At 42.4% G+C, this 25,748-nt stretch overlaps 1 protein-coding gene across 4 annotated transcripts in view; it reads right to left on the bottom strand.

Annotated features, from left to right (window-relative positions):
- Positions 1-3,038: 3,038 nt before the first annotated feature.
- SLC35F2 (solute carrier family 35 member F2) overlaps positions 3,039-25,748 on the bottom strand; it is a 64,056-nt gene continuing 41,346 nt past the window's right edge. For 3 of the 4 annotated variants that reach the window (XM_017948931.3, XM_017948929.3, XM_031652998.1), the window contains 7 exons: positions 24,070-24,244; positions 20,269-20,396; positions 15,319-15,478; positions 13,762-13,918; positions 13,121-13,173; positions 11,396-11,550; positions 3,039-4,876 (listed from right to left, as the gene is read on the bottom strand). In XM_017948931.3, the coding sequence (XP_017804420.1) occupies positions 4,691-4,876; positions 11,396-11,550; positions 13,121-13,173; positions 13,762-13,918; positions 15,319-15,478; positions 20,269-20,396; positions 24,070-24,214 (984 nt within the window). In that variant the 5' untranslated portion in view covers positions 24,215-24,244 and the 3' untranslated portion in view covers positions 3,039-4,690. Of the gene's footprint in view, positions 4,877-6,358; positions 6,808-11,395; positions 11,551-13,120; positions 13,174-13,761; positions 13,919-15,318; positions 15,479-20,268; positions 20,397-24,069; positions 24,245-25,748 lie in introns of those variants that run through there. The other variant, XM_017948930.3, reaches the window with a different exon arrangement.

Here is a 25,748-nt window from a genome sequence, read left to right as displayed (position 1 = left end):
CATAAAAACACAAGAGGGCCAGGTGCAGTGGCTCACGCCTATAATCCCAGCACTGTGGGAGGCCAAGATGGACAGCTCACTGGAGCGCAGGAGTTTGACACCAGCCTGGCCAACATGGTGAAACCCCGTATCTACCAAAAATAACAACAACAACAACAAAAAGCTGGGCATGGTGGCTCATGCCTGAGGCTGAGGCAGGAGAATTCCTTGAACCCGGGAGGTGGAGGTTGCAGTGAGCTGAGATTGAGCCACTGCACTCCAGCCTGGGTGACAGAGCCAGACTCTCCTCAGCAAAACAAATCCAAGAGAACTGAGTTCAGGGAGCCTCTGGATAGCTGAAGCCATGAAGGTTTCTGAAAAGTAGTGTGCCCAGGGAGAGGATGGAAGCCTCTCGCCCCTTCTCCCATGCCTTACCCTACACATCTCTTCATCTGTATCCTTTATAATAAACTGGTACACATACATAAAAAAACTACTTAGACACGATAAACATTCAATATCTGTTTAGTGAGGAGGAACACAAATCGTATTGGTCGTAAGGGGTGACTTCAGGTTTCTCCAAGAACACTCAGATTCAAGTGAGGTAACTCAATTATGTTAAAATATTAACCTTTATGGTGGTGTCTTTTCTGGTATAATACATACATCAAAGATCATTCTCTAAAAATGTTTATGTTTTTGAATATGTAAACAAAGTATATCTCTAAAAGTTAACAGAGATGTCCAGGCATGGTGACTCACACCTGTAATCCCAGCACTTTGGGAGGCTGAGGCAGGCAGATCACGAGGTCAGGAGTTCGAGACCAGCCTGACCAATATTGTAAACCCCCGTCTCTACTAAAAATACAAAACTTAGCAGGACGTGGTGGCGCATGCCTGTAGTCTCAGCTACTTGGGAGGCTGAGGCAGGAGAATTGCTTGAACCCGGGAGGCAGAGGTTGCAGTGAGCCGAGATCGGGATAGTGGATCCCAGGCTGGCCAACATAGTGAGACTCCATCTCAAAAAAAAAAAAAAGTTAACAGAGATAAGTTGAGATTTGGATTGTTTCCTAGGGTTCAAAAAATGCTACCTCCTTTTTCTTTTCTTTTTCTGATACGGGGTCTATTGCCCAGGCTGGAGTGCAGTGGTATGATCTCGGCTCATTGGAGCCTCAACCTCCCAGGCTCAAGTGATCCTCCAGCCTCAGCCTCCCAAGTAGATGGGACCACAGGTACATGCCACCATACCCAGCTAATTTTTGTGTTTTTTAGAGACAGGGTTTTACCATGTTAATTAACCCAGCTGGTCTCCAACTCATGGCCTCAAGTAATCTGCCTGCCTGAGCTTCCCAAAGTGCTGAGAGACGGGACTAGCTGGATTTCCTAGGCTAGGAATTCCTAAGTCTAGCTGGGGAAGGTGACCTCACCCACCTTTAAACACAGGGCTAGTAACTCAGCTCACACCCGACCAATCAGGTAGTAAAGAGGGCTCACTAAAATACAAATTAGGCTAAAAGCAGGAGATAAATAAATAGTCAAATCATATATCGCCTAAGAGCACCAGGAGGGGACAATGATCAGGATATAAACCCAGGCATTTGAGCCACATCAGGCAACCCCCTTTGGGTCCCCTCCCATTGTATGGGAGCTCTGTTTTCACTCTTAAATCTTGCAGCTGCACACTCTTCTGGTCCATGTTTGTTATGGCTCAAGCCCAGCCGTCCACGACTGCTGTTTGCCGCCATTGCAGACCCGCCATTGACTTCAACCGCTCCAGCTCCGGCAGGGTGTCTGCTATGCTCCTGATCCAGCCAGGCGTCCTTTGCCGCTCCTGATGGGGCTAAAGGCTCGCCACTGTTCCTGTAGGGCTGAGTGCCCAGATTCGTCCTAATCAAGCTGAACACTAGACCCACAGCTTCTAATAGAGCTGTAACACTCAGCGCATGGCCCAAGGTTGCATTCCTTGGAATCCGTGAGGCCAAGGACCCCAGCTGAGAGAACCAAAGGCTTGCCACCATCTTGGGAGTGGCCCGCGCCATCTTGCGAGTGGCCCACCACCATCTTGGGAGCTCTATGAACAAAGACCTGCCCCTAACAGTGCTGGGATTACAGGCTTGGGCCACTGTACCTGGCCTACCTCCTTTTTCTAAAGTCCATCATGGTGTGTATGTATCCTAAACACCCAAATATGTAACCAAAGACTTTGTGAATGACCCTGCTCACCAAACAGCCATCTTGGAGGATCAGCAACTGTAGTTCTGACTGCAGCTGTCACTGGTGTAAATAAAATGAAACAATGAGCAAAATAGCACAAATTTAAAAATAAACCATCAGTGTGCTAATCAAACTGAAAGTCTTCCCAAAAGAGCCAAACATTTTAACATAACCCTTCCCACTCTCATAGTTGTTAATGTTAGGGAATGAAAACTAAATATCAGTTGAAAAGGCAGTTTTAATTGGTTGCAGAAAATGAAAGGTTACTTCACTCAAAAAAGTAAGAAACTCATTGTGGTAATTCAGAAGTGGAAAACGTTTATTCCTGCAAATGATCGGCGGGCTTGCTCTAAATTCCCTTGAATCCCAGCATAGTCCCCAAATAGACAGGCTTGCCTCACCCCACAGAGGATATGAATCTGAAAAACTGAGTATGAGGAAATATTGAATATATGAAGTCATTCAAAATCCACAAGGGGGACGGGCGTGGTGGCTCATGCCTGGAATCCCAGCACTTTGGGAGACTGAGGTGGATGGATCACTTGAGGTCAGTTCGAGACCAGCCTGGACAACACGGTGACACCCCATCTCTACTAAAAATATAAAAATTAGCTAGGCGTGGTGGCGCGTGCCTAAGGTCCAGGTAGGAGAACTGCAGAACCCAGGAGGCAGAGGTTGCAGTGAGTTGAGATGGCACCATTGCACTCTAGCCTAGGCGACATAGCGAGACTGTCTCAAAAAAAAAAAAAAAAAAAAAATCCACAAGGGTTTTAAAGGAAGGTTTTATTGGAAAAAAAAAAAAGTCCACAAGGGGAACTGGTTAATCAAAGAAACCACACAGTTGATTTATTTCCATGAATTCAAAGCCTTTTAATGATGTGAACACTTACTCCCCATTTCTTTCTTACACTGTTACAAAAAAATTTACGTAACAGTTTTCTTAAAAGTGGCATTTTGTTGGTTATTATACTGATGATACATATTAACACTTTGTATTGAAGTACCATAAAAATCACAAGGCATTACAAATTTTTGATAAGAAGTAGTAATAGTATCCTCTTTTAACAACTGGAGGCTCCCAGGCATACTCTTCGGAGAGAAATGATTTTATATTTTCATTTATATTTTGATGATAATCTTTTCTTGTTTTTACCAGTTATAAAAACAAAGCTTTTTCTTGTTGTGATAATGTGCACTAAGACTTAGTTTCTTGAGCTAATGCTAAATAAAATGAGATCAATAGGAATATTCCAGGAGGTCGTGAGAAGTTTTTAGAAAGGATGGCATCTACATGTATATGGAGCTCTGAAAAATGTTGGAGAGTATGACCTGGGACTGAAACTGTGGAACACATATCCAGTGTCACAGGCTCTGAGAGCAGAGAGAGTTGGCTCTGGGACCTGGAATGAGTGATGGAGAAATGTTTTAAACAAACAAACAAATAGGCCAGGCACAGTGGCTCACATCTGTAATCCTAGCACTTTGGGAGGCCGAGGTGGGCAGATCGCTTTAGCTCAGGAATTTGAGACTAGCCTGGGCAACATGGCGAAACCCCACCTCTCTATGAAATCAAACCAAACAGGCCGAGCATGGTGGCTCATGCCTGTAATCCCAGCACTTTGGGAGGTCGGGGCAGGCGGATCACTTGAGGTAAGGAGGTCAAGACCAGCCTGGGCAACATGGTGAAACCCCATGTCTACTGAAAAATACAAAACTTAGCTGGGCGTGGGGCCACATGCTCGTAATCCCAGCTACTCACACTTGAACCCAGGAGGCAGAGGTTACAGTGAGCTGAGATTGTGCCACTGCACTCTAGACTCTGTGTCTCAAACAAACAAATAAAAAACCAATTGTGGGAGGGTTCCTAGGTTTACTGCACTCCAGTTTAATGCTCGTACAGTACTCACACTTATAGCTCAGGAGTTTTCAAGGGCTGACCCACCCGTTTTCTGCCACATGCAGTCAGCCCCAAGGCTTCATCTGTACCCAAAGGCCTGTGGACAATAACTGCCCCAGCAAAACAAAAAACAAAAAACAAAAAACAAAAACAAAAAACAAAAAAAACCTCGAAGCCTCTGACAGAGGAAACGTACTCCAGAGCCACCGTGAGCTGCCCCTGTTCCTGACCACCAAGCCCAGCCTGGACAGCCTGCTTTCCCGCCCTGGCTTGAGGCTGGCTCACTCCTGGATCTCTCCCCAGTCCTGCTTTCCCACTGGTGCCTCTAAGACCCCGGTGTGGGGTCCGCACCTCATCTCCCTGACACGAACAGGTATTGGTCCTCAAACACAGAAACACACTCTTAGCTTGGTTTCTGCTCTAGTTTGGTATTTCTACTTTTGAACTTTTTTGGTGTTCCTCTCTAAAACCTAACCACTGGATCCAACCCAGGGTTGTAGAGTGTCCACTCTGAGTCTGCTATTTTTCCCCAAGTGTCCCTTCAGCAAGCAGCAGGCTCTGCTTTATCCTGGTGGGGGATGGGTGCGCCGTCTTCTCCAGCTACAAGACAGCAGAGTGGGTCTCCTGGAGGTTCTCCTCCAGCTTCATCCCCAGGTTGTCAATCCCAATGCTGGTGACCGGAGGCACGCTGCTTTCAGCTGGCTCAGCCGTGCGAGTCGGGGTGGAGCAGTACAGGATAAACCCCACCATGATGACGGTGAAGGACAGGATGTAGAGTCCTGAAAACTAGAAGAGAAGAACAGGCAGTGAATTGTGCCCCTCACATACACATCTTTGCTGCTGGCTTTTGCCAACTGTGCTTTGAGGATTACCTTCTCATAATCTTTTTCTTTTTCTTTTTGTTTTTTTAAGACAGGGTCTCACTCTGTGGCCCAGGCTGGATGGAGTGCAGTGACGCAATCTCGACTCACTGCAACCTCTGCCTCCCAGGCTCCAGTGATCCTCCTGCCTCAACCTCCAGAGTAGCTGAGACCACAGGCACTCACCACCACACCTGGCCAATTTTTATGTTTTCTGTAGAGACGGGGTTTTTCCATGTTGCCCAGGCTGGTCTCGAACACCTGAGCCCAAGCAATCCACCCGCCTCAGGCTCCCAAAGTGTGGGGGATTACAGGCTTGAGCCACCATGCCTGGCCTCATGATCTTTTTTCTGAAAGTTGCCTAAGGAGATGCTAATGCACAAAACCTTCCTTTGTATGCTGCTGAATGATGGGACTCTGCCAACAGCACCCAGCACATAAGCCACCTGGATCCTTGGATCTTTAGGAGAAATGGATCTTTGCTTTTCTCTGTCATAATCCAGCTACACCCCACTCTGCATATAATCCCACTTAGTGGAGAAAATAAAAGGTCATCATGGATACCACAGAGAGCCCCGTTCAGACCCTAGACACAGCCTACCATATTGATATGAAACAGAGGAACATAAGACTATGATGAAATGTGGAAGTACAGAAGTGGCATCTGCTCTACAGCCTCTCAATGTGTGCTATTCAATGAAATTCATTTTGCTAAAATGTAATACATTATCTTGTCTCTGTAGGCAAGTATTACATAGTAAAATTTATGGTACACTGAGCAGATTCAGAATTTTAGAGCTAGAAAGAGCCTAAGATACCAGAAGAATCCGAAGCCCAAAGAGGCGACTGGTGTAAGGTCCAGTGAGGACAATCATAGGGAACAGAGAGCCTGTGACATTTTATAATGTCTGTGACAGACATTTTACAACTATGGATGGAGTTTTTGGTGACCTTCCCCAACTTTCCCCTTCCTAAGACTGAAAACCACCATCTAGAGCAAAATGCAGTGAGGACAGAACACTAATTCATTGGGTATATATATGGAAAAATGATATACCCCAAAAGTCTAAATAAATCCTATTAAGAACTTTGTATATTTCCTCTTATTTCAGCTGAAAATTCATATAAAAGTTGAAGTATTAAAGAAATCAGTCTGTATTGTTTTCTTTTTTTCTTTTTTAGACAGAGTCTCACTCTGTCTCCCAGGCTGGAGTGCAATGGCGCAATCTCGGCTCACTACAACCTCTGTCTCCTGGGTTCAAGCGATTCTTCTGCCTCACCCTCCAGAGTAGCTGGGACTACAAGCACGCACAACCATGCCTGGCTAATTTTTGTATTTTTGGTAGAGACGGGGTTTCACCATGTTGGCCAGGCTGGTCTCAAACTCCTGAACTGAAGTGACCCACCCACCTCGGTCTCCCAAAGTGTTGGGATTACAGGTGTGAGCCACTTGCGCCCAGCCTGAAGTTGGTATTTTGAAAGGTAATCATGCTGTCCCATAAAGTGTTCACTGTTACCTGTGAAAAAACCTATATAACTTGTTCAAAATCTGTTATATTTGGTTTGGTGGCTTTTAAATGTTCAGAAGAAAAACTATGTCTCTCTTAAGAAGGCAGGTGATTAAATTGAGTCACTTTTATTAGCATGGAGAGACTAATAAAGAGATTAAGTCTCCTGAATTAGAGGTGCTTACTTTTTGTCTTGTAAAATTCTGTGTGTCTGGATCTATGCAGGAAGTTTCTTGCAGTTACTTTATTCAGCAAATATTCACTCAAGATCAATTTCAGGAGAGGCAGAGTGCTTAAGGTCTGACATGGATGAGTGTAAAAAATTCTGAGCCTCTTTTTCAACTGTCTGCTTCAAAAAATTAGAGCCAAAGTTAGACACAGTTTTTAAAACTTGTAGTATATTAAGCTTACAATCTGCCTTTAAAAACTACTTCTTGGCCAGGCTCAGTGGCTCATGCCCTGTAGTCCCAGCACTCTGGGAGGCCAAGGCGTGTGGATCACCTGAGGTCAGGAGTTCAAGACCAGCCTGGCCAACATGGTGAAACCCCGTCTCTACTAAAAATACACAAAGTAGCCGGGTTTGGTAGCAGGTGCCTGTAATCCTAGCTACTTGAGAGGCTGAAGCACAAGAATCACTTGAACCCAGAATGCAGGGGTTGCAGTGAGCTGAGATCACACCACTGTACTCCAGCCTGGGTGACAGAGCGAGACTCGATCACAAACAAAACAAAAAAACTGCTTCTAAAGTGCTAGGTGACTTCATTATGCTCTGAGTTTTTTCTACCTCTGTAATTTATTCTGAAGATTTCAGAAGACCTGCTCTTTGCTCTATAAGTCTTGAAATAACATTTGACCAAAAATAGTAAAAATCTGATCTAAGAATGAACTATTAGACATTCAGGGACAAAGGAACACAAAATAACTGGAAAGGAATTTATCAACTGCATGCTCCGATTCTGAGAATAGTAAAGTTATGTGGCCAAAAAATGACATAAGAAAGGGATTTTTTCATTTTAAAGTTAAAAGCAGTTGAAGCTATAGCCAGCCACCAACTGGCCTGCAACTGCTATATAGAAACACCGGCACTCCTAGTGGTGGCCAGATGAAATGCAGCCACAGCATCACAGAAAAACAAGGCTGACATTGTAGTCCATGACAATTTGGCTCTCAGAAAAAAAATCTGGGCCCATCATGATGACTTCTCTGATTCACTTTGACTTTATTTATTTATCTTACTTTTTTTATTTTTTTTAAGATGGAGTCTCACCCTGTCACCCAGGCTGGAGTGCAATGGCATGATCTCGGCTCACTGCAACCTCCACCTCCCAGGTTCAAGCAATTCTCCTGCTGGGACTACAGATGTGTGCCACCACGCCCAGCTAATTTTTGTATTTTTAGTAGAGATGGGGTTTCACCATGTTGGCCAGGATGGTCTCAATCTCCTGACCTCGTGCTCCACTCGCCTTGGCCTCCCAAAGTGCAGGTGTGACCCACTATGCCCAGCACACTTTGGCTTTTTTTTTTTTTTTTTTGAGACAGAGTCTTGCTCTGTTGCCCAGGCTGGAGTGCAGTGGCGTGATCTTGGCTCACTGCAAGCTCTGCCTCCTGGGTTCACGCCATTCTCCTGCCTCAGCCTCCTGAGCAGCTGGATTACAGGTATGTGCCACCACGCCTGGCTAATTTTTTGTATTTTTAGTAGAGACAGGGTTTCATCATGTTAGCCAAGATGGTCTCGATCTCCTGACCTCGTCATCCACCCACCTCAGCCTCCCAAAGTGCTGGGATTACAGGCGTGAGCCACCGTGCCCCGCCTGGCTTTTTTTAAATGATGGTACCAATAAGCTATAAAGCTATAAACATTCCTTCAGTCTTAGTTCAGGAATACCTTAACCAGCAAGTCTGCAAAGATAACAGCTGGTTCCCTGACATGTAACCTTGCAATGCAAAAAGGTTTACATTGCTTAAGTAGAAATTTCTGAGAATCCACTGAGCTTAATGTATCAATAATTCAGTTAAGTGTTGTGAGTTCATGGTTGACTTCTGGGAATAGCATAAATAAGGATTTGTCTGGATAAAAAATTTTACAAGGACAAAGAAATATAGTTGATAGCCTCTACTGAAACTAAAATTATCAGGTAATGGCCAACATCCTAACCGTCTGCTCAAATGACTGTCAGGAAAATAGGAAGCAGGTCAATAATCCTTTACTGAAGGCACGCTGGGAGAAGACAGGTCTCGCTCTGTCAGCCAGGCTGGAGTGTAGTGGTGTTGTCAGATGATGACTCACTGCAGCCTCAACCTCCCTGGGCCCAAGTGATCCTCCCACTTCAGCCTCTCTCTCCAGTGGCTGGGACTACAGGTACACACTACCATGTCTGGCTAATTATTTTTGTATTTTTTTTTTTTTGTAGAGATGGGTTTTGCCATGTTGTCCAGGCTGAAAAGAGATATTTCTAAAGCAGGGGTTCTCAAAGTATAATCCAAAATCCTAAAACCTAAAACGCTGGGGAGGAATCTATACAGTCAAAGCTATTATTACTTTTTTTTTTTTTTTTTTTTTTGAGACAGAGTTTTGCTCGTTACCCACCCAGGCTGGAGTGCAATGGTGCAATCTCGGCTTACTGCAACCTCTGCCTCCCAGGTTCAAGCGATTCTCCTGCCTCAGCCTCCCGAGTACCTGGGATTACAGGCATGGGCCACCACGCCCTGCTAATTTTTGTACTTTTAGTGGAGAGGGGGTTTCCATGTTGACCATGGCTAGTCTCGAACTCTTGACCTCAGGTGATTCACCCACCTCAGCCTCCCAAAGTGCTGGGATTATAGGGGTAAGCCATCACGCCTGGCCCTCAAAACTATCATTACCATAATACTAAAATGCTATATGCCCTTTTCACTTTCATCATCTTGCAGATGCACAATGAAATGTTCTAGAAGCTATAGGACATGTGATATGACAAGGCAGAAGGAAGCAGCAGAGGTGAGAATCCAGGTGTTTTCTAGTAAGCCATACAGTAAAGAGATTTTTAAAATATAAATCAATGACATTCTTCTATTTTTTTATTTTGAAAAATACAATCTTTCATAAAAATGTTAACATGATGAATTTAGTATTTTCTTAATGAATTAATAAGTATTTTTTAATTTATCCGTTTTCATTTATAATATGGTAAATAATAGGTATAAATGACTGGGGTTCTGAATTTTTAAGCATTTAAAAGGGGCTTAAGATTTTAAAAAGAATGATCAGCAAGCCCTGGATCTAAGAAAAAAAAAAATGAGAACTGCTAACCTGCTAGGAATTTTCCAAGTAGCTGTGAAGTTGAAAAAAAAAATCTATATACTTGGTTTTCTCTGATTATGAGACTTTAACATGATGCAATCATAAGCTTGAGATTCTCATCTTAATAATGAAATTAAGGTGGAAAGTGCAGTGGCAAGAAGCCTGGACTGATAGAAGACTGACAACTAAGACTTAGTAGTGGCTTTACCACTAACCAGCTGCTGACTAAGGGTAAGTCACTGAGCTGCACATCACCTCCCCGGGCCTTTGTTCCTCCATGTCTAAAATAAATGGCTCCACCAGGTATTATGGCTCATGCCTATAATCCTAGCACTTAGGGAAGCTGAGGCGGACAGATCACCTGAGGTCAGGAGTTCAAGACCAGCCTGGCCAACATGGTGAAACTCCATCTCTAGGAAAATATAAAAATTAGCTGGGCATGATGGAGGGTGCCTGTAATCCCAGCTACTCAGGAGGCTGAGGCAGGAGAATCGCTTGAACCCGGGAGGCAGAGGTTGCAGTGAGCCGAGATCATACCACTGCACTCCAGCCTGGGCAATAGAGTGAGACTCCATCTCAAATAAACAAATTAATTAATTTAATTAAATAATAAAATAAAATAAAATGAATGGCTCAATCAGTTCTCAAGGAAAGGTGTATCAGGCTCTCTGAGGATGTTATTTTTTCAAACTTCATATTTGCTCTCTTGCTTCCCCTGGAGATACTGATATATTCCCTCCCACCCCACCTGCCTTGAGAATTAGTGCATGTAATAGGACCCACTGCTGATGGCAGCAGGTTACGCTTGTAAAGGCTGTGATGATGTGGATAGAAAATGACTGAAAAACCACTGGACTGAATTACCTTTAAGATATAAAATTACTATCAAAGACAGAACCATCCCAATTATGCATGCATGATAAGCTGGCCATCTCTCTTTCCTTTCCAGCAGGTACTCCAGACTTTTTGTCTGTGTACCAGGGCAAAAGGAATGAATGGAAAAGTTCCTAGTGCTCAGGCTAAGTTACACTGTCCCTCAAGGTCAATAGCGGCTCTGGGTCAGCTTGTTTATCACCCGGCAACATGCGTCAACAATTCCATAAGCTAGTGCCCTGGGCCATACCGTCGAAGATGAAATCCATGTATTTCACTGTTTTTTTTTTTTTTCTGAGACGGAGTCTCGCTCTGTCACCCAGGCTGAAGTGCAGTGGGGCGATCTCGGCTCACTGCAAGCTCCACCTCCCAGGTTCACGCCATTCTCCTGCCTCAGCCTCCGGATTAGCTGGGACTACAGGCGCCTGCCACCATGCCCGGCTGATTTTTTGTATTTTTAGTAGAGACGGGGTTTCACCGTGTTAGCCAGGATGGTGTCGATCTCTTGACCTTGTGATCCGCCCACCTTGGGCCTCCCAAAGTGCCAGGATTACAGGCGTGAGCCACCGCGCCCGGCCGTATTTCACTCTTTAGAATAACCCTAGAAGAGCAATTCTTATGTGAACCCATTTTCTAATTCAGTAGTAGTAAAGGGAGGCCTGACTAACAAAATTCTTGCCAAGAGGATGAGAAGGTTTTATTTTTTGATCGAGTCTTGAAGAAACCTGCTACGTTTTTTGGATCCAAGCAAGTATTCTTATTTGAACATGCTCTATTTGTTTACCTTATAGCCAAACAGAAAGAGTCCAACGAAAAGGCTGTAGAGGTCTGCTGTCAGGATGCCTAGGTTGACGGAAGTGGCACTTGTGACTTTAATCACCAATGGCATGAAGCTATAAAGGCAAAACATACACAGGGCAAATGCCACAAACAGCAGGGCTGTGGAAAAAAACATGGAATATCTAATATTAGCACAAGAAATCATAAGACAAAGGAGTTTGAGGCTTGGCTGCCATATAAAACTCCCTAATCCTTTAGCATATTATCTACAAAGCCCCTTGTTAACAGTTAGCATTGCAAATGAGACCACAAAGCTCTCTGGAAAAAAGAATATTAATAGCAAGTTGTGATGTAGATAAAGGACCTCAAAAATCCAACAAGGTGTTGGATGATCAAGGTCAGAAAATCCTGCTTATGGTGTGACTGAGTCCATTGCTCTTATCACCCCTTGCTATGCACCCTGCCAGGACGCAGTGATGTTTGTGATAAAAGGCCAGTAAAGGTAGAATCAACATCTCGTGTCAAGAAAAATCATTATCTTTTCTTTGCTTTTGTTTGGTTGGACATGATTCATATAACTGGATTCAGAATAAAGTATCTTTAAAGACATCAAAGACAGTTATTAGGTCCATTGTATTTTGTTCATCTCATTAAATTAAGTGCTCCAAGGCAGCGCAACATAATTATCCTCTTTAGGACAGTGCTTGTCATGTGGATGTTGACTACATTAGCAATTATCTCTGCTTTGCAACCATTTCTTTAATCTCATCCCATACGCAACACACACACACACACACACACACACACACACTCTTTCTGGCAATCTATTTTTATTTTTTTCGAGACAGAGTCTCGCACTCTTGCCCAGGCTGGAGTGCAGTGGCGCAATCTCAGCACACTGCAACCTCCGCCTCCCAGGTTGAAGTGATTCTCCTGCCTCAGCCTCCCGGGTAGCTGAGAGTACAGGCGCCCGCCACCATGCTCGGCTAATTTTTTTTTTTTTTTTTTTTTTGTATTTTTAGTAGAGACGGGGTTCTCCATGTTGGCCAGGCTGGTCTCGAACTCCTGACCTCAGGTGACCCGCCCATCTCGGCCTCCCAAAGTGCTGCGATTACAGGTGTGGGCCACCCCGCCCAGCCTGCAATCTAAGTTATTTAATTGAATTAAATTATCAAGCATGGTAGACAATCTTCAATGACATCTATGTACTATTTAACTTCTCCCCACCCCATCGTTAAACCAGGTTCAAATCTTTTCTGACTGTCCCATCACCATTTTGTTTTCCTTTATTTATTTATGCAGATGCCTAAGATTATTCAGATGACAGGAGCAATGGGAGGTGAGGGAGATTTCACACCACTGACGATTCAGGTTAATGCTTCACAAATTATATCAAGCAGATAACCTTCGCAAGAAATTTGAGGACCCGAGATACAGATCTACTTGAAAGTTGGTTTGACCAAAGTTCAATCTCCAGTCTTGTTCAGGATCCCTAGTAACCAAAGGCTATTCCTGCAGGTAAAGATTAAGAATTAACTTTTATGGAAGTTTATCTACCAATTTTCAGAGAAAACTCAATGTAAACCACTGTAGCTGATATGTATTAAATCACTCTGGGATTTTACAAAGGTGTCTAAATATTAAAATAAAGCACAATATAATCCTCTAGATGTTCATGTGTTAGTTAAAGGAAAGAATGCTGACTAAAAGGATTTCTTTCTTTACATACCAATTTTCCAGTCCCAGTGAATGCTGGCGATATCCTTATATTCCACAATCAATCTAAGATTAAAACAAGAGGTCACAGAGAGGTCCACATACTAATTTTCACTATTTTATAAGCATTTTAGTCACTATACTTCAGCTAAAGTGCAGAATTACACGGACTTTTGAATTTGTCTTAGAATATAAAAATAACTGTCTTCAATAAAAATGACAATAAAACCAAAGGAGCTCATAAAGATATGTTTGACTCCCTTACAGGTGCTCTGCAATAACAGTCAAGTATAGGAGAAAAATGTGATATTATGCTTTGTTTTTGAATAAGCTTAGGAAGTTAATGTGTTAATATTTTCTGGAAATAACTAAAAAAGAAAACTCCTTACTGGTAAATGCCTCTACCACATGCTAATCAGGAATCCTAAGCGACACACATGTTTAAGAAAACAGGAAGTAATTCTTGATATTTTAACAATCGTCTAATAGACACTCAGCAAGTTGTTAGGTAATGGCAAAACCACAATTACTCTTGCATCCACCTAATACTAATTTCAAATGTGAATTTGGGCCAAATAAATAATGAGTATTAGTAGTTATCATCTATAATATATTTGCTTATTTTGTTTTTAGAAAAAGATTGTAGAATCTTACAGCTGTATACCACTGATAATTGTTCCAAACAGGCCCACCATTCCTAAAAATTCCTGTCTGCTCAGCTTCTTCACGATGTATTCCTCACAAACGTTCGAAATGGCATAGAGGGAAGCCCCAAGAAGGACCAAGATGTCGCCAATTAATACATCACTCCCTGCAGGAAGACAAGCCACAAAAAGCAAAACACTGTCAACAGGTGAGCCTCTACGGCGTGCCTCCAGGCGGTCATCTGACTCGTGTTCATTTAAATGACGCTAAAGAAGAAGAAACTGGTCACTAGAAGTTTATGTGTGAGTGTGTGTATGTGTGTGCGCGTGCGCGCATGTGTTTGAGACAGAGTCTTGCTCTGTTGCTCAGGCTGGAGTGCAGAGTGCAGTGGTTCAATCTCGGCTCACTGCAACCTACACCTCCGGGTTCAAGTGATTCTCCAGCCTCAGCCTCCCGCATAGCTGGGATTACAGGCACCCTCCATCAGGCCTGGCTAATTTTTGTATTTGTACTGGTCTTGAACTCCTGAACTCAAGTGATCCGCTCACCTTGGCCTCCCAAAGTACTGGGATTACAGGTGTGAGTGACTGTGCCTGGCCTAATTTTTGTATTTTTGGTAGAGCCGGAGGGTTCACCATGTTGGCCAGGCTGGTCTCGAACTCCTGACCTCAGGTGGTCTACCCACTTTGGCCTTCCAAAACGCTGGGATTACAGCTGTGAGCCACCGCACCCAACCTGGTTACTAGAAGTTTAAAGTCTCTTACTCTTCTCACTTTCTGGTTCAATTCTGCTGTGATTTTTCATAATGTAACTCCTCGGAAGTCTAACAGGCTAGAAATTGATAGTATATATCATAATGTAAGGCCTCAGAAAATGATTCTATGACATGACAAATTAATGGAGTTCACTGAAGAGGTAGGTCAATTTGAAAAATGGGAACCTGCTTTCAAAGTAATTTTCCCTCTCAATCCAAGGAGACACTTAACTCACTTGCAGATTGGGTGAATCATAGACCTTAATTAGATTTTATAGTATCAACTGTAATTTTCTCTCTCAATCCAAGGAGACATTTAACTCACTTGAAGCTTGGATGAATTCATAGACCTTAATTACATTTTATACTATCAACTGAATTCAACACAAAGTGAGGCAAAGTGTTCTCACCTACACAGTGACTTAAGAAGAAATACTCCAGTGAACAAGTTTCTTCGCTGATTAAATAAAAAAAGAAAAAAAGAATCGACAGTAGGTTTTCCAGTAACCAATCTTAAATGTATGAGACAAAAGATTATTGCAAATATATAAAGAAACTTTGCTCTCAAGAGACAAACAAAACTATTTAATGTAACAAAAAGGAAGAAAGACTGTAGGCTGGTAGGAACATACAGATTGTTTTGTGGAGGTAGTTACAAAATACCAGATACAAGTAAACCTAAAAATATAATTTCAAATGTAGTTAACGAGAATGTATTTTCTGCTTTTTACTATAAAAAGATATAGTTTGCAGAATAAAAATGAAAACATAAAATTCTGCGACTGAAGCACAAACATGTGACACTATCTTACCTGAATTGTCTTCCCTCCCTGCTAATATGTCTGCACCAACCATGGTTCCTACACCCAACAGACAGACAGCCACAGCAACGAAGTGGATCACTCTGTATCTTGCATAAAGAATAAACCACGACAGAGCCATCAACACAGGAATCCCAAAGCAATCCAAAAGCTGCATGGAAAGAATCAACAGTTTAAAACATATCTCTCATTAGCTAAAAGATGAGTAATTAAGAAATAATAGGAGTCAGTATTTATTGAGCATTTATTATTGCCAGCCCTATACTAAGAGCTTTACCTGAATTCACTCATGTAATCCTCACAACAACTCTATGAGACTGAAATTACAATCCAATTTTATACATGAGAAAATGAAGGTACAAAGAGGTGAAATGAGTTGTCATAGTTAAAAATGGGATGACAGCTGGGCACAGTGGCTCAGGCCTGTAATCTTAGCACTTTGGGAGGCTGTGGCGGGCAGATTGCTTGAGCCCAGGAGTTCGAGATCAGCCTGGGCAACATGGTGAAATGCTGTCTGTACAAAAAAAAATAAAATAGTTGGGTGTGGTGGTGCACGCCTGTAGTCCCAGCTACTTGGGAAGCTAAGGTGAGAGGATCACTTAAGCCTGGGAGTTCAAGGCTGCAGTGAGCTGTGATGGCGCCACCGCACTCCAGCCTGTACAATACAGAGAGACCCTGTCTCAAAATAAGTGAATAAATAAAATAATAAAATACAATGGAAGAGTCAGTTGCTGAACACAAGAATTCTGCTGAGGGCCTGTGCTCTTTACCTCTATGCTCCCACCTGTGTATTTTATTTTATTTTATTTTATTTTATTTTATTTTATTTTATTTTATTTTATTTTATTTTTTTGAGATGGAGTCTCACTCTGTCACCCAGGCTGGAGTGCAGTGGTACAATCTCGACTCACTGCAACCTCCACCTCCTGGGTTCAAGCAATTCTTCCTGCCTCAGCCTCCTGAGGAGCTGGGATTACAGCCGTCTGCCACCACGCCCAGCTAATTTTTGTATTTTTTAGTAGAGATGGGGTTTCATCATGTTGGCAAGGCTGGTCTCGAACTCCTGACCTCAGGTGATCTGCCTGCCTCCGCCTCCCAAAGTGCTGGGATTACAGGCGTGAGCCACCATGCCTGGCCCTGTGTGTATCTTTAAGTTCGGTAGACAAACATTCCTTCCTGCAGGCAACCATTTACTCAGCCAACAAATATTTGCTAAACACCTTGCATATGTGAGACACTGTGAAAGCAGCTAGAAATAGAGGTGAACAGGACAGAGCAAGCTGTGCCCTCAGGAGCACACAAAGCTAGAAAGGACATGGAATAAATAATCACACCAGATATTTCACTGGAATTGGGCTAAGTGCTACAAAAAAGCACCGGTTACTACGAGAGAACAGACACCATCTCCCTGACAAAGCGTCCAACCCCACCATGTAAGACACACTCGTGCTCATGGCAAATATTCTTGCTCATCCTCCTCACGTGCTTCTCCATCACTTGTTGATAACAGGTCCAGAAAACACTAGCTATACACCTGATATTGCTCATCTGGAAGGCAGAGGGATTAAGCATGCCAAAATTATAGCAAGCCCAAAGTTGTTTGCAAGATAAAAGATAAAAAAGAGAGTGAATTCGTTCAATTCTTAAATTCACAAATTTAATGTGCATTCAAGGATAAAATATATTCAAGAGATTCTTGATGAATTCCAATGTATTTATTTCAAGGAAGAAATATATTCCTTATACCAATAATATTCCTGAAACTGCTGTTTTATTGCTCACCCTGTTGTTTCAAACCTTGTCCCTGATTCTCTCCGTATCTGGTTAGTCTTGAACAAGACAGGCCCCTAATCTCCAGCAGCCCATTCAATCCTGTCCACAGTTGTTTACTGATTGCCTTTCACTGCAGTAGCATCAGTGAAGTCCAATGCATCATGTGTAGGAATGGCATCTTGCCTTGTTATTTATTCCAGCTGCAGAACTCTAATCTCCTAAGTGCTTTATTGAGCCTGCCTGAATAACAAAACATTAAACGATGCAAATGATAATACCCTGTCCCTGAAGACACCAGCAGAATCCAGCCATATGGCTTAACAAAATCTCAACTACATTCCTTAAACAAAAAAAAGTAGAAAAAGACATTCTAAGAACTACCACAGAAGATTCCCTTTATCCTTGTGTCTTAAAATCAAACTTAAATGTGCTCTGTCTTTAACAATTTTTGTTGGGCAATGAGGGAGCTGCCTATGTCATGGTCAGAGCTCCAGAGACCTCAGGCCCCAGCCCCACACTGACCAGCTAGATGTGTGGTCCCCAGCCAGTCACTCTCCAAGTCAAAATATAAAATAAAAAGATGAGATGAAATGATCACATAGGTTCCCTCCGACTCTAACATTCCATGACTTCTCATCTGATATCTATCACCTTCAGACACGTGAACCTTCTTTTCAAAATGCATTCTTGGTGGCCGGGTGCGGTGGCTCATGCCTGTAATCCCAGCACTATGGGGGCCAAGGCAGGAGGATCACTTGAGGTCAGGAGTTTGAGACCAGCCTGGCCAACATGGCAAAACCTTTTATTTACTCAAAATACAAAAAAAAAAATGAGCTGGGCATGGTGGCGCATGCCTGTAATCCCAGCTACTCAGGAGGCCGAGGCTGCAGGGAACCAAGATTACCCCACTGCACTCCAGCGGGGCGACAGAATGAGACTCCATCTAAAAAAAAAAAAAAAAAAAGCCAGGTGTGGTGGCACATGCTTGTAATACCAGCTGCTCAGGAGGATAAGGCAGGAGAATCACTTGAACCTGGGAGGCGGAGGCTGCAGTGAGCCGAGATCATACCATTATGCTCCAGCCTGGGTGACAGAGCAAGACTCCTCCTCAGAAAAAAAAAAAAAAAAAAAAAAAAAGTATTCTTGGGGATGGATGTCTTCTCTGATTGTTTCAGTTCTAAGAGTATCAATTTAATTTTTAAAAATTATTGTCTAGTCACAGCAGGGTACTAAGACAGACCCTGCCACGTGGTTAGTATAAAAATGAGTCAGACCATATTAGAGGTACAATAGAGTATAGAAGAGAAAATGAAAATTGAATTAGCCTTTGACAATGAGGGGAGCAGGCTTCAAAAAGGACTGCATTCTAGGAAGAACAGCAGGCCATGAGTGGGAAATGGGTTGATGTGGCAGTAAAGTGGGAAGGGACATGAGCAGAAACCTAGGCCACATCATGATCTTCACGTGAACTATGCCATGACTGTTGGTAATTACAGAACCTTCTAAGGAATCCTTAAAAAGAAGGTTCAAAGACCACCTAATCCAAATTTCCATCCTTTTGGACTACCCAGGCCAGAGATTTACTCAGGTGGAGAACCAGCTTGAATCAGTCCTGTGACAGCCGTCTCTGCTACTGGAGAAAACATTACCTTGTTAGATGCCTTTTTTATAATATATTCCTCACTAGGACTGTAAGTGCATGACTTGTGGCAACCAAATGCTTAGGTTTTTCTAAGGGGCTAGTGTGAAAGAAATTGTTTTCAATTTCTTTGAAATTGAAAGAAGGCACGAACTTCAGTCGCAAATATCCAACTGTAAGGGTTCTGTTTAACTGTGTTTAGGCTTTGCACCAATTCAAAACTTTTTATCATTATTAGAGATCAAAGTTCCTGGGAATTGTAATCAAGTAATTAAAATGTATATGAGATTACGAGAGTAGGTGTGACAAGAAAATGCCATTTTCTGCATACTTATGTATACTTCATTAACCAATGCTAAAAGTACACTTACTCCTATTAGTGATACTAGGTAACTTCATTCTCATGCTTCATTCTCTAGGTAACTGCTGGGTTTAATTTTTGCGAAACTTTACGTTCTTTGTGTGCCTCCTATGGTGTCTGTCTTAATAAATCATTTCCTATCTCAGCTTTTTAACCCATACTGGTCAAAGTCCGAGAGGTTTGCTGAGAACAATGCTTAGCAAAATGTTACAGAAAACAAAGTATTTAATATAAGGCACTCTGGCAATAACATTTAATGTAGGTTCACATTGGAAAAATATTGAGTTCTCAACAATCCTTATATTTTCTATGCGAAATAAGTCTAATCTCAATTTTTTCCAGTCCCTAAAATTTAGAGTCAAGTAAGAACATCTCTGTATTTTGTATAGTGAGAAAGGGATATATCAAAAAGTTATAAACTTCAAATCCCATATCTGATACAAACTTTTTTTTATTATTTAAGAAAATGAAAAAAAAAATTATAAACTTATTAAACTGTGACACCTAAACCTGGCATTTGAGTCTATCTCACTTTCACCTCCATTTATAAAACATTTTGTAGTTAGTAACGGTGAGTTAATGTTACAACACATCCCATAGTTTGCTAACATTAAGACAACTGAAATCAGTTGTCTTCAACTTTACAAAGTTGAAAACCTCTGCAATGTAGGAATGAATATTTTTCTTTCAATGCAGCAAGAATAAACCTAACAAAGAAACAGGGATGGGAGTTTTAACTCTGGCTACCACCTCTCCCAAAAATGTCTAATGGGTTTCTTCCAATGGTTCCTTTGTCATGAATATCTACTATGCTTGCAAAGCTCCAACTTTCCTATAGAACAAAGGTAGATCTACTTTCATATGCCATGTTTCAGCAGCATAGTCAACACCACAGCATCAACTGCCAACTAAATATTTACGCTTACTGTGGTAGGAACTGCTCTGCCATAGCATTAGCAGTTTGGGGGCAGCTTAACTTGTATACATTTTCACTAATTCTAGGAAACAGTACTCATTAGAGCGTATGCTCCACTAGAAAACAGCACCCACTTGTGTTCAGGTTTTCTTCAACTGAACAGATTTTCAATAAAATTAGGTCAACATGTATGACTTCGTGTTCTCCTTTTGAAGCTATAAAATCCAAAGTGGTCAGAGGGCTCCCTCTTACCTGGACACTGGTTAGAGTTGTGTACTGGTAGGCTCTGACAATCATATAATTAGCTTCCACATCTGCTAGTCCCAGCAGGATGTACTTCCACCATTTTCTTTTCAAGATTACTAGAAGGTTATCACTGCCTGGTTGAAAGAAATCTGGGTCAGTACATGTTATTTGCAAATGATACCATACATGTTGATTTGAAGATAAAAGAGTAGAAGCAAGAATTTCTTTTTCTTCTTCTTCTTCTTTTTGAGATAGGGTCTCATTCTGTTGCCCAGGCTGGAGTCCAGTGGCGCAATCTCAGCTAACTGCAACCTCTGCCTCCTGGGTGCAAGCCAGCCTCCCACCTCAGCCTCCTGAGTAGCTGGGACCACAGGCGTACGCCACCATACCCAGCTAATTATTTTTGTATTTTTAGCAGAGATGGGGTCTCACCATGTTGCCCAGGCTGGTCTCGAACTCCTGAGCTCAAGCGATCTGCCTGCCTCAGCTTCCCAAAGTGCTGGGATTACAGGCGTGAGCTACCACGCCTGGCTATTGTATATTTCCAATGTGGCACCCTCCCAGTGTTATGAAGGTTATGGTCTTCATAACCCAAACTCCTGCAACAGCTCACCAGAGTTAGATTTTTTTCTAGTATGAAACCCTAGTTAAAATGTCATCAGAGACCAAGTGTTCAATAAAAGCACCAGAATGAAAGTAAGAGAAAAGTGGTTAAATTCCCTTTCCTAGCTGGGCATGGTGGTGTGCACCTGTAACTCCAGCTACTCAGGAGGTTGAGGTAAGGGTGGAGGACAGCTAGAGCCCAAGAGTTCAAGACCAGCTGGGCTTACATAATGAGACTCCACCTCTTTAAGAAAAAAAAGGGGGGGAGGGCAGGGCGGGAGGAGAGCCTTAAGGAAAAGAGCTAATGCATGCTGGACTTAATACTTAGGTGATGGGTTGATAGCTTCAGCAAACCACCATGGCACATGTTTACCTATGTAACAAACCTGCACATTCTGCACATGTACCCCAGAACTTAAAAAAAAATAACTTTTTTAAAAATCCCTTTCCTATCATAACAGAAATAAAATTTCTGGATATGAGCTTGCATGTCGCCATTTCTGACAAACCACGGACTATCCTAGGAAATGAAATGTTTTCCTAGAAATTAATTGGTTATTTAACTTCTATCCATGGGCTTCTTCAAAGAAAAGTCTACATGTGATCATTCTTTTGGAAGAGATGTGCTTTCAAGTGAAAAATAAGTACATTATAAGTTTGAGAAAAGGCTTAGTGGCACACTGAAGAAACACATTTTATTCCCCCAAATTATATTTATTCAAATTAATTGGATTCACTACTTTGGAGAATCTGGCATCACAGGAGATGCAGAGTTGGCACATATATGAGAAGGCTTTATGGCAAGATAACTCACAAATAAATAAAAGTAGTGAGAATCATAACCAAATAATTATCAGTAAAATCCAATTAGCAGGAACATCTTGAAAACACAGAATTAGGCCGGGTGCGATAGCTCACACCTGTAATCCCAGCACTTTGGGAGGCCAAGGTGGGCAGATCACCTGAGGTCAGAAGTTCAAGACCAGCCTGGGCAACATGGAGAAACCCTGTCTCTATTAAAAATAAAAAAAATTAGCCGGACATGGTGGCAGGTGCCTGTAATTCCAGCTACTAGGGAGGCTGAGGCAAGAGAATCACTTGAATCTGGGAGGCAGAGGTTGCACTGAGCTGAGATCGTGCCATTGCATTCCAGCCTGGGCAACAAGAGCAAAACTCCGTCTCAGAAGAAAAAAAACAACAACAACACAGAATTAGTCTTCCTAGCATCAAATGGCATAGGAAGTACCTAACAACCACCCCTTAGGAGACTAACTGCACTGATACATTTGGGAGTCTCACCGAATTCCTGAAGGCCAATGCTTTCACAAAGAGCAAAGTATAGGGTTATTAACCATGTATAGTTCCACTCCCAGCTCTTTTTTTTTTTTCTTCATTTGGAGACAGGTCTTGGTCTGTCATTTGGGCTTGACTGCAGTGGTGCCATCTTGGCTCCCTGTAACCTCAGCCTCCCAAGTAGCTGGGACTACAGGGACATGCCATCATACCCAGCTAATTTTTATATTTTTTGTAGAGAAGGAGTTTCATCATGTTGCCCAGGCTGGTCTTGAACTCCGGGCCTCAGGCGATCCTCCCACCTCCAACTGCCTAAGTGCTGGGGTTACAGGTATGAGCCATCACACCCAGCCCTAAATTTCAATAAAAACCTTTAGATAGCTGGTGCATGAGATGAAATAAATTACTGTAATTTCCTAAGTGTGCACAGTGCTGTCCTTCTTCACTGGATTCACTAACCTTTGTGAGGCTTTTTCTTCTGCTGTGTCGGCCACATGACTCAAAAGCAAGTAGTAAATTTAGAATCAGACCTTCAAACCCCTTTACAACAAAGGGTTAAACTAAAGTTTTAAAAAATAATGAAGCTGGACGGACATCTGTAATCCCCACATTTTGGAAGGCCGTGGCAGACCATGTAAGGTCACGAGTTCGAGACCAATCTGGCCAACATCTCCACTAAAAATACAAAAATTAGCCGAGTGTAGCGGCACATGCCCGTAATCCCAACTACTAGGGAGGGTGAGGCAGGAGAATCGCTTGAACCTAGGAGGCAGAGGTTGCCGTGAGCCAAGATCACGCCACTGCACTGTACTCCAACCTGGGTGACAGAGCAACACTGAAGCTGTAGCTACCAGGAGTCTGTGGGGAGGGAAGGAGGAATGAATAGGTGGAGCAGAGGGATTTTTAGGGCAGTGGAGCTGTTCTGTTTGATACTGTAATGGTAAATGTATGCCATTATACATTTGTCAAAACCTATAGAATGCACAATACCAAGAGTGCATTTACCTATGTAACAAACCTGCACATTTACCTATGTAACAAACCTGTCTCTGCTAAAAATACAAAAATTAGCCGGGCGTGGTGGTGTGCACCTGTAGTCCCAGCTACATAGGAGGCTGAGGCACAAGAATCACTTGAGCCCAGGAGGTGGAGGTTGTAGTGAGCCAAGATTATGCCACTGCACCAAAAACAAAAACAAAAACAAAAAAAACCCAGAGACCTGATCTACACAATCAACTAATGTTCCATTTACCATCTTTATTTACTTGTAAGTAAATATTTTGGAGAGTAAGGTTCTTGACTTTAAGTGTTTTTAATATCATCTTAATATTTTAAAATATTTTTTAAATTGGTGGGGGGACCTAACTTGTAATGACATTTATACTTTTTAGGTCGGGTCCAAATGGCTCACACCTGAAATCCTAGCACTTTGGGAGGCTGAGGTGGGCAGATCACTTGAGCCCAGGAGTTAAGAGACTAGCCAGGGCAACATGGCAAAAACCCTTCTCTACCAAAAAAAAAAAAAAAAAAAAATTAGCCAGGCATGGTGGCACATGCCTGTAGTCCCATCTTACTAGGGAGGCTGAGGTGAGTGGATCACTTGAGCCTGGGAGGTCAGGGCTACATACAGTGAGCCAAGATTGCATCTCTGCACTCCGGCCTGGGTGACAGAGTGAGACCCTGGCTCAAAAACAAACAACAACAACAACAACAACAACAACAAAAAACCACTTTTTTTGGACAACTTCTCTGTTACAAACAGTATGGTGCTACTTACTTTAATCAACAATTTCAGAGAATTATGCATAAGTCTCTAGTTACTACTTTCACAGAATTCAGAGGTGTCATACTTTTCTAGTAATTTTTATGAAGATAATTTTGTTGAAAAGGTAATTTCCACATTTGACATACCTGATCGAAATGCCAGCATCACTGTATAAATTAGGAACAGCAAGCAATAATTGATAAAGCTCTGAAGCATGGGGGTGTTCACTTTGTATCTTTCTGCCAAATACTGGCTGGTGATGGCTGTCCCACATATACACAAGGACAACATCTGACCCAGAGCAATTGTTTCAAAATATTCCTGGAAAATAAGGGAAGAAATCAGAATAGCTTGCAAATAAGTTATACCTTACACACACACACACACACACACACACACACACACACACACACACACAGGCTAAACACAAAGGGAAATGCTAATTATTCCAGGTGGTTCTTCATTTCATTTTATGAAATAACTATTTAAATGTTAGTTATTGAAGGACTACATTTTTCTGTTTTATCTTTCTGATCCCCTCCATTCCCACAAAGGCATATTCCCCTATTTCACTGAACATCCATTTAGAGATCATTTTGATTACTTGACTATAACATGCACAGCCAAAAACACATGTGTGTGTGTCTGTCTTTTTTTTTTTTTTTTTTTTTGAGACAGGGTCTTGTTCTATTGCTTAGCAGTGCAGTGGTGCAATCGCAGCTCACTGCAGCCTTGACCTCCCAGATTCAAGCAATCCTCCCACTTCAGCCTCCCAAATAACTAGGACTATGGGCACATGCCACCATGCCCAGCTAATTTTTTTTTTTTTTTTTTTTTTGGTAAAGATGGGGTTTCACTACGTTGCGCAGGTTGGTCTCAAACTCCTAGGCTCAAGGGATCCTCCCACCTCAGCCTCCTAAAGTGCTAGGATTTCAAGTGTGAGCCACTGTAACTGGCCCTTACCCTGCATTTCTAACATGGAAACTAATTAAAGAAGCAAGTTGACTGAGACAGAAGAGTCTACAATAATACCTATTTTCTGGATCAGATAATTGGATAGATAGCAATATGGTTAACCAAGATCCTAAAGGCAGAAGGAAAAGGCATATTTAGAAAGGATAATAACTCCATTTTGGACATGCTGGATTTTGTTTAATTATGAGATAGCCAAGAAGAAATGTCTAGTAGGCAGCTTGGAGCTGGAAGAAAGGATTGGATTGGAGAAATAAACTTGAGAATCATGAGCATAAAGGTGGTAGCTGAATGCGGGACATAATGAGATCACCAAGGCACATAACTAAAAATTGGAAAGAAAAGAGAGCAATAAAGAAATACCGTGGGAAACAGCAATATTTAAAGGGCTGGAGAGGCTGGATGCGGTGGCTTATGCCTGTAATCCCCGTACTTTGGGAAGCCAAGGCAGGCAGATCACTTGAGGTCAGGAGTTTGAGGCCAGCCTGGCCAACATGGTGAAACCCCGTCTCTAGTAAAAATACAAACATTAGCAGGGTGTGGTGGCGGGCGCCTGTAATCCCAGCACTCAGGAGGCTGACGCATGAGAATCGCTTGAACCCAGGAGGCAGAGGTTGCAGTGAGCTGAGATTGCACCACTGCACTCCAGCCTGGGCGACAGAATGAGAGGAAGAAAGGAAGGACGGAAGGACGGAAGGAAGGAAGGGAGGGAGGGAGGAAGACTCATTAGAGATGGAGATAAAGGGGCATGGCCAGAGAGGTAAGGGGAGAACTAGGAAGGAAGAAACAATCTGGAGGCCTAGAGAAGGTGGTGTTTCAAAGAGGAAACTTTTTCTAAGTATTCTTCCTGTCC

This window comes from Papio anubis, chromosome 12, assembly GCF_008728515.1.
Source record: "Papio anubis isolate 15944 chromosome 12, Panubis1.0, whole genome shotgun sequence".
In the NCBI taxonomy this organism is placed as follows: Eukaryota; Metazoa; Chordata; class Mammalia; order Primates; family Cercopithecidae; genus Papio; species Papio anubis.
The sequence above is the reverse complement of the archived record's forward strand: the minus strand, read 5'-3'. Positions and strand labels throughout refer to the sequence as shown.